At 34.8% G+C, this 13,402-nt stretch overlaps 2 protein-coding genes across 2 annotated transcripts; both read left to right on the plus strand.

The window, feature by feature from the left end:
• The first annotated feature begins 1,459 nt into the window (after positions 1–1,459).
• LOC148618969 (carboxylesterase 4A-like) lies at positions 1,460–4,047 on the plus strand. The gene is made up of 2 exons (XM_088577011.1): positions 1,460–2,952; positions 3,428–4,047. The coding sequence occupies exons 1-2, from the start codon at positions 1,460–1,462 to the stop codon at positions 3,855–3,857; spliced, it is 1,923 nt and encodes a 640-aa protein (XP_088433137.1). The 3' UTR covers positions 3,858–4,047.
• A 4,587-nt stretch (positions 4,048–8,634) lies between these two features.
• Positions 8,635–13,350, plus strand: LOC148618970 (acylcarnitine hydrolase-like). The gene is made up of 2 exons (XM_088578420.1): positions 8,635–10,394; positions 12,243–13,350. Exons 1-2 carry the CDS (start codon positions 8,869–8,871, stop codon positions 12,607–12,609), a joined length of 1,893 nt encoding a protein of 630 aa, XP_088434546.1. The 5' UTR covers positions 8,635–8,868; the 3' UTR covers positions 12,610–13,350.
• The last annotated feature ends 52 nt before the right edge of the window (positions 13,351–13,402 follow it).

Consider the following 13,402-nt stretch of genomic DNA (forward strand, 5'->3'; position numbering starts at 1 on the left):
AATTGTAACGTAATTCACTGTGTTTCACGGGACATCCGTATTTTGTGGAGAAACAAATTTAGATCGTTTTCGATGTAAAAATAACTTTACAATTGTGTTTTCTAGGAATTTTTCCCTAGAAAACTTAATGGGCGTTCTTCATTTGGAGTATTTTATATTTTTCTATGTATTTTTATAGAGGAACCCTAATTTGTGACATAGGGTTTTTGTCGATTGAGTCTTAGATATTTATCGTTTTTTGTTCAGTAAACCCGATCAATGCCCCGTAAAGTATGTTTTCTATAATCTGGCATAACCCTAATAGTAAATTGAACCCAAAACTATATCAAGAAATAGCTTTTTGTCTTTGAAAATAGCTTGTGACTACGAAAATAGGCTTTGGCGCACTTTAACTGAATTTGAGTGACTACCTTATGAATCGCGCGCACAAAAAAAAAATACTCTCGGCAGTGGATACCCGGGTGGATAATATGATCTTTCATTCTTGTATGATTCCTCCCCTCGTGCATTCCACATAGTGTTGGCGAATGTTATTCTCTTTAGCTCATTTAATGTGAAATTCTATATTTCTTTGCAGGTTCCAATCTCCATAAACATGCTTGATCCCCGTAAATTAATAAAAATTACACGTTTTACACCCTGTGTCGTGTATAATCGTCTCACAGCTATACAATCCAGCTAGCACGTACCTTGGATATAAACTCTTTACATCATTATTTCAGATAAAACGATGCTGGAGACATATTATCTCAATTGTCTTTCGCCACCAGAACACGAGAACACGACCTTTAATAAGATATAGAATTCAAGGTAAGACCTCTCAAAAGACTCGGCCAGGTCAGTCAAGATAATTAAATACTTGTTACTTGGTGTGAAACGGGGGCATTATATAGGCTTTATAAATACGTTTATAAAACATTAAAACATGTTTTCAGATCAGATTATACTATCGTTTTAAAGCTACATCATTAGTTTTCGTTTAAAAAAAATAAAATAAATAAAGAAGTAAAAAATATATTCAGTTGTTATTTCCTGTTTGTTTTTAAACTCTCTTCCTGTCTGATATCAGTTAAATTTTAGCAGAGTAAGTGACAATCTACCTTTGAGGGAAAACACCTTGGTTAACACTCAGTTATCCCTTTTCACTTTTATTGTTTAAAGTGTAAAAACTGTTTTACTTCTAAAATTGTCTTGAGATTAATTTTTTTAACGAAAACTCAAAATAATTTCTTTCAAATGTCAATACCGCATATTTTCCTCCCCGGCGACAAAATACAACTTCTAGTTTGAATCCAACAAGTTAAGTTTATGTCAGATTATATATCATATATTGCCTCATTCTATTTTTATTAATACATTGAACATTTTTAGCAAGAGAAATTTAGTAAATATTTAAAAAGCAAACACAAGCAACAAAATACACGTGTACTTTTAATATAGCACATTTCAACTATTTCAGATGTCATTTGGAAAACTTTGTGTTGTTTTCCTTGCATTGCTGAAATCTGTTTTGTGTCAAACTCATATTACTGTAAACACAAACCTTGGTCAGATCGTTGGAATAGAAAGCCAATTTGAAGGAGAGAGAGTATTCACATTTTATTCTGTTCCATATGCAGAACCACCAGAACGTTTCAAGAAGCCAAAACCTGTTCAACCATGGAGTACACAAAGAAGCGCAGTTACTCATGGAAAACTATGCGTACAGACAATTTCGAAAGAAATCACCCAAATTCTTCCTAATTCAGAAGTTTCAGAGGACTGTTTGTATGTGGATTTATATATTCCAAAAAGTATTTCTACAGAAAATAAGAAAGCTGTTGTGATATTTATTCCAAGTTCAAATGACTTTGAAGTTGCATTCACCACGGCATATCCATTGAAATATTTAGCTGCTGAAGGGGATATTATCCTGGTAATAGTGTCGTTTCGCGTTGACGTGTTCGGTTTTATATCTACGGACGATGACATTATACCCGGCAACTATGGCCTTTGGGACCAACAACTTGCAATTACCTGGGTTAATGATAACATTGCTGCATTTGGTGGTGACCCATCCAGAATTACATTGATGGGCGTAATGACTGGAGCCATGTCTGTAGGTTTTCAGGCATCGTATCCCATGAATAAAGGCAAATTTCAAAGAATATCGGCTTTTATGGCATTTTCTAACTCTAGAGAATGTCTAGTTCACAATGCGAAAAGTTTCGCTAAAAAAATAGCGAAATCTCTTTGTCCCCACCAAAACGGTACATTGGGTTCTCGGCAGATTTACGATTGTTTAGTAGTTAAGTCTGCAGCTGAATTAATACAAGCCTCAGCCAACGTTTTGTCGCAGTCACCACCTTCGATCGGATACCCTCTGGGTCCGGTCGTAGATAACGATTTTATTTTACATGAAGGACACGGAAACCATACTTTGTCCGTCGATATGTACGTTTCAATGTCGCGGTATGAAGGGTACCATGCTTTGTTTGAAATGGCACCAATGATTGAGTTACAATATGGGATAGACATAAAACAAGGGGTGCCAAAATCAGTGCTTTGTCACTTCATCATCGAGAAGATATTCAATCAATATTATCAGAACACTGCCAATTCTAATTTCCGGAATTTGATCTGTGATTTGTACACGAGAGCCGACTATACAGAACAAAGCATAGCGGCAGTGGAGTTATTAGGCGACGCGATATACTTTTCCCCAGTCATCACGGCCTTAAATAAACATGCCGTAGAGAGCGCAAAAAAAAATAGATTTTTGTCTTTAGTTTCCTCTGAGAGCAAGTTGGTTTCTAGTAAGTTTCCATGGTTGGGAAATGCTATAAGTGGAAGCAGCTTTGTATTTCTCCTCTTGAAAGACTTCGTCGTTAGTTACGGACTACAGTATCCCCAAGAAGTTATCGCCACATCGGTCAAACTTGTTTTTTACTGGAGTAATTTCGTCAAAACAGGGTACGGTATACCTTATATATCTTACTCGCTTGGGCTTCGGGTTACTTTCAAAAGAGAAACTCAATAATTGTTTATTTACTTATTGTCTTTCAAATTTAAACACTTTTTAGATATACAAAGTTTTCCCCGTATTTTAAAGATGCCCAGTCCAATAGAAATAGATTGTATTAATCGCTCACTAACTTACGGTTGATTCGGACGTAGAAGATTATTTTAATTAAAATTGGACTTAAAAGTTCACCACTATTTGGTCCTGCTTCATAGAAACGTTTGGGCCAGACCAGTGTGATAAATCGCTTAATTTCCATTTTCGTTTGATAGAAAATTTCAATTTATTGTTCAGCTTTCCAAGCCAATCAATAAGAAGCAAATTTGGAATTTGCTCATAGATATAGTAAAAGTAAAGGGTTCTCTAAATGACCTTAAAAACTTTGTAAAAATACATTTCAAATAACCTCATTTCTCTTTTTATTAGAAATCCAAATCCAAGCCCTACTGATGGTAGTTCTACACACTGGCCAGTATATACCGTTATCAACAAAAGTTACATGCATTTTAATGAAGACTATTCAACACAAGTTGAGGAAAGAATGTTTAATCAGCGCATGCAATTTTGGATGGAAAATGATTGGAACTTCTCTGCGATCTATCCAATAACAACGATCAGTGAACGTACTTCTGACAACATTGTTGTTACAGTTAATGACAATGTCAATAACAGTGTTGTTTTAAGTGCAATTACAGAACCAGAAATAAGTACGAACGAAGCACAGAATAATCAAAATACTGCCGGCACAAACAGAATAGGAAACCCCGTGTTATTTATTTTACTTCAGCTCGTTGCCACTCTATGCGTCAACATATTATTTCAAAGCCCTTCCGAGAGGAGTTTAAGGAGAACATAAGTCAATGCATTGCACATAATAACCGACGGAGAAACTTTCAAACTGTTCATCTGTAAAAGTATGTTGATCCTTATAGTTTGCATTATTCGTGATTTTGTTCTGGCTTAGCAGGTTTACCAGGATATTTATACTTACTTTAAGTACCACTTGTAGCTCTTTTTGTAGCTTTGGTTTAACTGTAAATCTTTGTTGGTTGTTTTAGTCGCATGTGGTCACGCACATGCTTGCTTAATGAGTGTTTCATTTTTCAATAAAACTATCATAATAGCATTTGACACATCGTTTACCATCCCAGCTTACGCTGCGGAGTAATCTACTTTATGTGCACGTGCATTTCCATCTTTTAATGTAAACTTCCCGTTCTCATACAAGCAAAAAACACACATAGACGTGTGTATGATACTTTTTAAAAGAGGAACATTTTAGCGATCTTTGGGTCGATTATGATGTTGACCAGGGAACCAGAATATGATTAAACAACTTGCAATGAAAATTTATAGATATCGGGCCCTACTAATGTATTTGACCTATATAGTCTTGTAACGAGCCACAGTGCTTAAATCGGAAACTAACCGATCATTTCATGTAAACTTTCCGTTCTCATACAAACAAGAAACACACGTGCTTGATATTTAAGAGGAGCAATTTTACATCGTTTGAAGCTAGAACTATGACGCTACGGCGGTAAACACGACACGAATCTGCAGCATGACATGGAGTAGCAACACATAATTATGCAAATCATATGCAAATATAAAGTATTGAAATTACGAGCGCAAGTAGTCGCTAACAATATTAGAGCTTAAAAAAGGAATTGTAATCAAAAGAGAATCAGCTGACAGTATATCTAAATTATCGGAACGATCAAGGTTACAAATGTCTGGCCTGGTTTTCAAAAAAAAATTAAAATTTATTTTTTTTTCAAATATTCGAGTTATTCTCATTTCAAGTGATTTGATAGGTCAAAATTTGAGTTGAGAAAGAATTTGGAGTAAAGATTATTTATGAAATCGGGCTACAAACTTGTTATGGAACACCTTTAACTGCCAGCATGAGATGAGGCGAAAACTGCATTATGTTCATCAAAAATTGTTTCCTACACCGACCACCTACACATTCAAGTTCAAAAATTGAAAAATATAATTGTATAAGTAAGGTAATAACGAAAAAATAGTATACTTTGAGTTTTAGAAGTATTATTTTTCAGGTGGAGCCATGTGCACTTCTAAAACTCATAGTATACTACTCGAAAAATGTACGCATTTTCACGATACATAATTTTGTAACTTTGTAATTGAAACGTTTACAAATGCAAAATTGAAGCTAAATACTTGCATGTTTTTATACTTTGGGTAAGCGAAAAATACATGACCGATATGATTTTTTGTTTGTTTTTGTTTGTTTGTTGTGGTTTATCGTCCGAGCAGCTATATTTCAGCTATATTCAGACGATGTACATGAAATTGATGATAAAATGAACATGAAATGATGATGAAATGAAAAAGGGATGGGACACAAGGACAATGGGGTCGACAAATTTTGATTGCCACTGGAAATAGGGAGAGGTGGGTAGGGTCGGGCAATTTAGCCTCCTGTGTCGGAGGCCTATGGTTCATACTCCGGGAGAATACCACAATAGGGTTCTTTAACGTGCGAGGAACGTGGCATCTTTCCCAACACGTTGCACCACTATGGTTTGCGGTCAAGTTCTCCGTATTATAGCCTGACAACCCCAGCATGTAACACGCCAGGGGTACCCCATTCCACCACCTGGGGCACACATCCCAGTTGCTCTGTGGACAGAGCGCCCTAGCCACCGGCTAGGATTCTGATCACTATTTAGTCGCCTTTTACGACAAGCTTAGCGCTGCTGCAGGATATTGATGATACTCTGGGATGCCATTTGAAAATTTAATGCTCTAAATAGTTTGCCACAAGCTATATTTAAGATTGCATGATAAACGATTGTTTTGGATACATAACATTGAGTCTCGACCTTCAAATCTACCTATAATTTCTATAGTACATATTTAAGTAAAGATTTAACGAAATGAAGTTGACTACTTATTTGACAAGGCCAGGGGGCCAGTATGACCATTAGTTTCATCACGTGTTTAAGTGTTTAACCTATCGTTTTATTCTGACAAATACTTTATTCAATTCAATCGTAGCTTTTTATGATGTGGATAAAACGTTTATATGACTTAAACTATGGTACGCCGTATTTTTATTTTTTCCGATATGTAGCTAGGATATCTTATAAAATATATAAGATATGTCATAAATTTAATAAGATCTATCATGACTTGCACTGAGTAAATATCTTCACAGATACATATGAAGATGTGGTATTAATGTCGAAGATGTTGACCATTACCTCGGTCATTGTCAATTTTACATTACTTGAAAGCAAACCCTGACTGATAATTGAAGCTGATTCTATTATACCTCCGCATGCATTAAACACGTAAGTAAACCTCTGTAAGCCAAGAAAAAAATATGAGGTCAAATTTCAACATGTTCTTCATTTCATTTAAAGGGTCATAAGGTGATGTTGTGTAATTAGTTAAACGAAACTGACTTTCCATCTTGTGTTTTTACTGTGACCAAGATCGTCACCTCTACACCCTTTCTCAGACTATTTTTTTTTTTTGTTTTTGGTGTTGTATTTTTTGGTTTTGTCTTCTCTGTACCAAAGATCATTGGATGTGTGAAAAATAAAGTTGATTGAGTAAATGAAAATTTCCAAATGATTAAACTTAAAAATGCATATTTATGACAAATAAGTATGGTGTGATACACTTACATGTTAATAACGAACAGGATTAGATTTGATCCTGCCCATTTTCTGTGTATTTTTGATTTTGATTTTTTTGATTTTTGTTTTTGTTTTATACAGAGTCACATAAAAACTAAGGAAGTTATTTATAATTCTGTCACTTAGTCCATGATTTGCAGACGTTGGAGAATTAACAGTGCATACAGCATATATCTAATTAGTTGTGGAATAAATTGTTTTCTCGTATATTTAGCCTGTATGTTTATATAACATTCTTACAATAACAAAATAAGTATTACACATATTATGCAGGTACGATGTCGATGTATTATTGATATCATATTTCGCACATGAGGAAAACATAAGTAAAAGATGTAAAAAAATGCAAAAATAAATGACAAATGAAAACAATAACTCCACCGCGTGTTTTCATTTTAATTCACTTCAATAACAAAATCTTTTAAATTACATATGATATAACAGCAAACAATGGACTAATACCGTATCGAAATGGTCATTAATCTCAGGTTTATTCGTCTTTAACAATGTAACTCTACAGGCAATATCCCTGTTTTTGTCCACAAACCCTCGTGTTTGGATGACCAAGCCATACTGCATTGAGATAAACTTGATAGACCAGAAACGATTAGCACTCTCGTCAAGGTAAGAGTTGAAAGTTTTTTTGTTTTTGTTTTTATTGTTATTGTACATGTGTTTGTTACTTTTGCATCATTTTTGTATGCGTGAAGCATGAAAATAATCAATATTATTTCACTTGACGCTTCAACGTATATATATATATATATATATATATATATATATATATATATATATATATATAAACGTCTCATAATGTGACGACTCTATTCGCTACAATGCTCCATCGGATCAAATTGATACAGGGAAGATATGTAAATGTATAAAAAGGTCCGAAAATTTCCCAACTATGTTAGAACTGTCAAATCTGCGATGCAAATTTTTGGTCGTTCCCTCCGCGGGACTCGAACTTATACCGCTGTGACATCTATGGCAACACCGCCTGCACTAAGTCCAGCGCCCTAGACCACTCGGCCAAATTAAAATATAGCTTTCACTACGAGGAGGAGTGACCCGGCCAGCGAAAGCTATATTTTTATATAGCCTAGCTGACCGAGTGGTCTAGGGCGCTGGACTTGGTGCAGGCGGTGTTGCCATAGATGTCACAATGGTACAAGTTCGAGTCTCGCGGAGGGAACGACCAAAAATTTGCGCAAATTTGACAGTTCTAACATCGTTGGGAATTTTTCAGACCTATATATATATTGTAGATTAACTTTTGAAAAATAAACAAATCATAAAAACCTTCGTTTGTATTATATATATATATATATACAAACGAAGGTTTTTATGATTTGTTTATTTTTCAAAAGTTAATCTACAATCACCCGTTGTGTTGTTTTGTTTTTTGTTTTAGTTTCTTTAAGGGTTTTTTTTTAGAAATACACATGTATACACTATTGCATAATTTAGGTTCAGTTTTTTTTGTTTCGTTCTTGTTGGTCATTATTATTGTTTGTTCTTAAGAGAAATATTTCTGAGGAAGCAAGTTTGAAACCAATAAAATGATGTTTTCTTGTGCATGGTTCTCGCATGCTCTACTGAGTTTTTAGGGGATAATGATTTCCGAAATTTCCTTTTTACAAATATGAATTTGTCAGATCAGTTGCATATATATATATATATATAAGCCCCCTTTTTATCATTTAACATGTGCATTATTTTACCGGCATAGCTCAGTGTATACTGCTATCATCACTAGTAGTCTGACAACTGTATACTGCTATCATCACTAGTTATCTGACAATAGTATGCTGCTATCATCACTAGTAATCTGACAATAGTGTGCTGCTATCATCACTAGTAGTCTGACAATTGTATACTGCTATCATCACTAGTAATCTGACAATAGTATGCTGCTATCATCACTAGCAATCTGACAATAGTGTGCTGCTATCATCACTAGCAATCTGACAATAGTGTGCTGCTATCATCACTAATAGTCCGATAATGGTTATTTTTCTAAGCGCTTTCGTAGATTTTTGTAAGCTTTCTTTTTTTCTCGAAGATTTTTCACAATCATTTATTACACAACTTTTAGTTATCCGAATATTCTTGTGATATTTATCAAAAATATTAAGTTTTCCATTCAATCTCGATCGACACAGTACATGAGTACAACGATTTTTTTTCCAGATGTTTTATTTCAATGTGGTCATGTTAATGGTGTATACCGTTGCTTCACAAGCACCTCCAAAGCTAGTGACTGTCAACACACCTCTCGGACAAGTCAGTGGTTTAGAGATAATTATTGAAGACACAACGGTCCACACCTTTTATGGACTCCCGTATGCAGAACCACCAAAACGATTTCAGAAACCCGAGCCAGTCAAACCGTGGTCAGGAATAAAAAGTTGCGTCACTCCTGGTGGAAAGATATGTCCACAAAAAATAAAGGACTGGATGGAAAACGTTTTGCCTAGCACTGAAACCGACGAAGACTGTCTTTTTTTAGATATATATGTCCCCGTCGTATCCAAGGGACAAACAGACCTTCCTGTGGTAGTTTGGTTTAATGCAGAAAACTACGACTTTGGTCAAAGGGGGTTAACGGCCGTTGGTGACCTTGTTTCTCACGGGAATGTTATCAATGTAGTGGTGGCATTTCGCTTAGGTGTGTTCGGATTTATGTCAACTGGCGATTCCGTCATTCCCGGCAATTTCGGACTTTGGGACCAAAAACTAGCAATCGCGTGGGTACAGGAGAATATTGAGTTTTTTGGTGGTAACCCAAGTAAAATAACACTAACTGGGTTCCAATCAGGATCCGAGTCAACAGCTTTACAAGCGACGAATCCTTCAAATAATGGAAAGTTTCAACGCATTATTTTATTTTCTGGTACAGTCAACACACCCGGCCTGATATGGCGAAATCCGATGGATTTTGCCCAGGCGATTACTGAAAAACTTTGCCCAAAAGCTGACCAGTTTGGTTCTAAAGATAACAAACCATATACTTCAGAAGAAGTGTATAATTGCTTGGAAAGCAAATCAGCTAAAGAGATCATTGACGCCGGATATACTATACCTGTCAATAATCACATATTCGGGAGGAGACTGTTTGGACCAGTTATAGATAACGATTTTCTTAAAGAGACAACAGATTTAACAAACCTAATATCGGTTGATTTTCTTGCATTTTTGTCCGAAAACGAAATGTTTTCCAAAATTTATGAAGTTATAAGCCCGTACCAAAGTAATTTTAAGTTTAAAATCACTGAGGAAATTCCAGAAGTTGTACTTAGTAATCTACTTATCGAGTATATCGTAAACAAGTATTATTCCAATGTTAGTAACGACACTGCTCTCAAAAACTTCATTCTTGCCAAGTATTCATCTAACGACAAAGATGACCAGAGTCGCAATGCTGTAAAACTAATTGGTGATTTCTATGTATACGCACCTATTATGGAATTATTGAGAAACCACGCAAGAAAGCAGGGAAACAAAAACACGTATTTGTGTCTGTTTGCAAAACGATCCCCTTTGAATACAATCGCGGCAACAATTCCCTGGTTAAAGGGATCCACAAACACCGACGCGGTGGGATTTCTAACATCAATAATAACTTATCAGGCTTTCTACCCAGACATGATAAAGCAGCCTGATGTTGATGTTGCCAAAATGACTATCAAATACACCAGTAATTTTATAAATACAGGGTAAGATATTGACTTTGTTTATGCTACTGAAACACATGGGATGTACAAACTATTTCGACCTTTAAAATCTAGAAATTATGAGTTCTCAAACTTGATATTTTTTTAAAGTCTAAATCTGAACTCGAAAATTTCGATATTTTGTCGTCTTTATCTTATTCAACTGTATTGATTTTTGCTAATTCCTTGACTTTGAAAGGCATAGCATGATGATATTTGATCAAATATCGGATATTTTTTGTTGTTTTCATTTAGGAATATACAAAAGTTTCATGCATTTGCTTATGGTACCTGTGTACAACTCCTGAATGTCGTATGCTTGACGGAGGAGCAATCTTTCAATTTTATTAGTCTTTTGTGTGACTCGGCCGGAAACACCCCCTTGAACTCGTAACAACCATGAGACCACCGAGGCGATTTATTGAATGAAAAAAATTATTGATATTTTTTAAGGTGAACGCATGCCTAGTAGTCCGTCCGCCCGTAGGAGTAAGCTACTTTGGGTAAACTGTTAATGTAACTAAAAAAAGTAGTAAACCAATATTGTTCAAAGATTGTATACTGTTTATATACATTTTAAAGAAGGCTATCTCATATTATGGGGATTTCTTTTCTGTTTACAATTTAATCTTGTTGAACTTAGCCATATTTCGTCACTTTATGCAGTGGAGGGTACATATTTTGTGTGACATGTAACTCAAGAAGTATTGAATCAATATCTTTCAAACTTTGCACAGTGTTCAAATTCATATTGGAGATTTGCACCTCTTATTATGGATTGATACCGACAAATATTTAATTTGAGTTTTTATCGCAAATTGCTAAGGTAATTTAACTTGCACAGTTTTTATACATATTGAATATATTTATATGATGACAAATATAATTAGGATGAGGTCTAGTCGTGTTGTCGGTCTTGTTAGCTACGATGAAATCAGTATTTAGGCTTTTGTTTGAGTCGTTTCTCTGCAAGGAGAAAAAAAAATGCGCTTAATATCTTGAAAACATATTGAATAGAGAGAAACTTTTGATTGATTGAATAATGCTTATGATAAGACCGACTAAAGTTTTCGTTGAGTTGTACTCTAGCTGTAGAACAACCCCTTATTAGAATTCTTTGCAATTTGTTGACAATTATCTTGAATGTAATAATAGATAGGAGAAAGAAACAGTTGATGATATTATCCCTATGATAAAGGCTACAAAATCTACAGTATTGTTAGGATTGGTCTCAATAAATGAAAAAAGAAGATTATATACTATTAAATAGTATGTCCACACGCTCCTTCCAGAAGATCGGTCTGGGCTCCTTAGAGCCATTGGTTATACATGTAAATACGCAAACTGAAGTGATGAGATGAGTAAAATATCAAAATAACGACTAACAAAAAATTAACTAAAGATTTCGAGTTAATATAAGTTGACGCTTTTACTTTAAACAAAATTTTCCTGTGGCTTATTTTCTTTTCCAAAGAAAAAAGATCAGTTATTCTTGGCGTCATTGATATGGTCACCAAGTCTGCAGTCACAAGACAGAACATATTCTAGTAAAAAGGCCTACTAAGTCCTTCAGACCAATCTCTTCAAAGGATGCTTTAACTTGAATTAATATCATATTTTAATTTAAATGAAAGTTAAGTATCGAATTGCAAAATTGAACTATTGCATCGAATATTTCAAAACCACTTGACGAATTCAAGAAAACATAGAAAATAGCCGTCCGTATTTTTTGTCCTTTTGGAGACACACACAAAAAAAGACAACAAAGACAATGTTAACATAATGAGAACATAAAATATAGTTGGTAGATTAGAAATCCACCCTTAACAAGTGTTTTCTTTTCTTTTCCAGGGACACTAATGACGACCAGGATACGACGTCCCCCTTTTGGTCACCTTATGTGGCAAGTGACCAGGCATACATTCGTTTAAATGTATCAACCGAAAAAGGCACAGACCTTTACAAGGATAGAGTTGACTTCTGGTTAGAAGACGTCCCGCATTTTATACATCCAACTACAACAGCAAACCCGACAACAACAAGAACAACAACGACAACACAGAAGGCAAAACCGTCGACAAAACAGTCGTTTGAGACGTTTAATTTACAGACGACGACAGCTGGTGGACCCATAAACTCGGCCAACAGAAAAGTTACCGGCGTCTTAATACATTGCATTTGCATATTGGTAGCAATGTTCATCTTGTTGAAATTATAGATATCGTATAATTCTCAAAGTTCAGTTGCGGATCCAGGGGTATGCAGGAGGTTAGCACCCCTCCTTTTTATTGGAAAATTGTTCATTTTCATGTATAAAATTCACAAAAGAGGTAAATAATGTCCTAACACCCCCTTTTCTGAGGAACCCTTGGTGGCACCCCTTCTTTCAAAACACTTTAAAAAACCTAATATGCCAACTACTGCGGGTACATGTTTTTTGAATACTTATAGATAAGACACAATGAAATGACCTAAACCAAAAAAACTAAAAAAATACGAAATTTGTTACATGTACCTAGGCCAGAAAAAGAGGAGTGACAACAAGAAGGTCCATTGGTTTCTGTCTTGGTACCATGGTACCATGGATATTATTACATTTAATGAAATGCGTTTCGAATAGTAAATAAAACATTGGTTATTCGTAGTATTATCATCGTTCGATTCGGATACTAAATTCCATCGTAATTATATCGAACTTTTTCTGTTACATACCATAACTATCGATAAGAAATTTAGCAATTTACCCATCACCCTGATTTTATCCATCATACCACGTTTCACATCTTTTTTTTGTGTTGTTGTTTCTTCCTTTTCTTTTTTTTTCTTTTTTTTTTTTGAATGCACTCAACCTTTAAATTTTATCATTTTCATTTTATCTGCATGTTTGTTACTTGTATTACAATCTTAGTTCATTGACAACTGTACATAAATATTATTGAAAAATGTGCAGGTTTATATGTTAACTAATGTTTCTACAAAGAAAAGAGAATATATAATTAAATCAAATGTTT

The sequence above is a fragment of the Perna viridis genome, chromosome 4 (assembly GCF_037379345.1).
Source record: "Perna viridis isolate PV_CMFRI_1.1 ecotype Kerala chromosome 4, ASM3737934v1, whole genome shotgun sequence".
Lineage (NCBI taxonomy): Eukaryota > Metazoa > Mollusca > Bivalvia > Mytilida > Mytilidae > Perna > Perna viridis.

Coding starts and splice junctions, on each gene's coding strand:
- LOC148618969 (XM_088577011.1), top strand. CDS start 1,460: ATGTCATTTGGAAAACTTTGTGTTGTTTTCCTTGCATTGCTGAAATCT. Junction 2,953..3,427: donor AGTAATTTCGTCAAAACAGG/GTACGGTATACC, acceptor TCTTTTTATTAG/AAATCCAAATCCAAGCCCTA.
- LOC148618970 (XM_088578420.1), top strand. CDS start 8,869: ATGTTTTATTTCAATGTGGTCATGTTAATGGTGTATACCGTTGCTTCA. Junction 10,395..12,242: donor AGTAATTTTATAAATACAGG/GTAAGATATTGA, acceptor TTTCTTTTCCAG/GGACACTAATGACGACCAGG.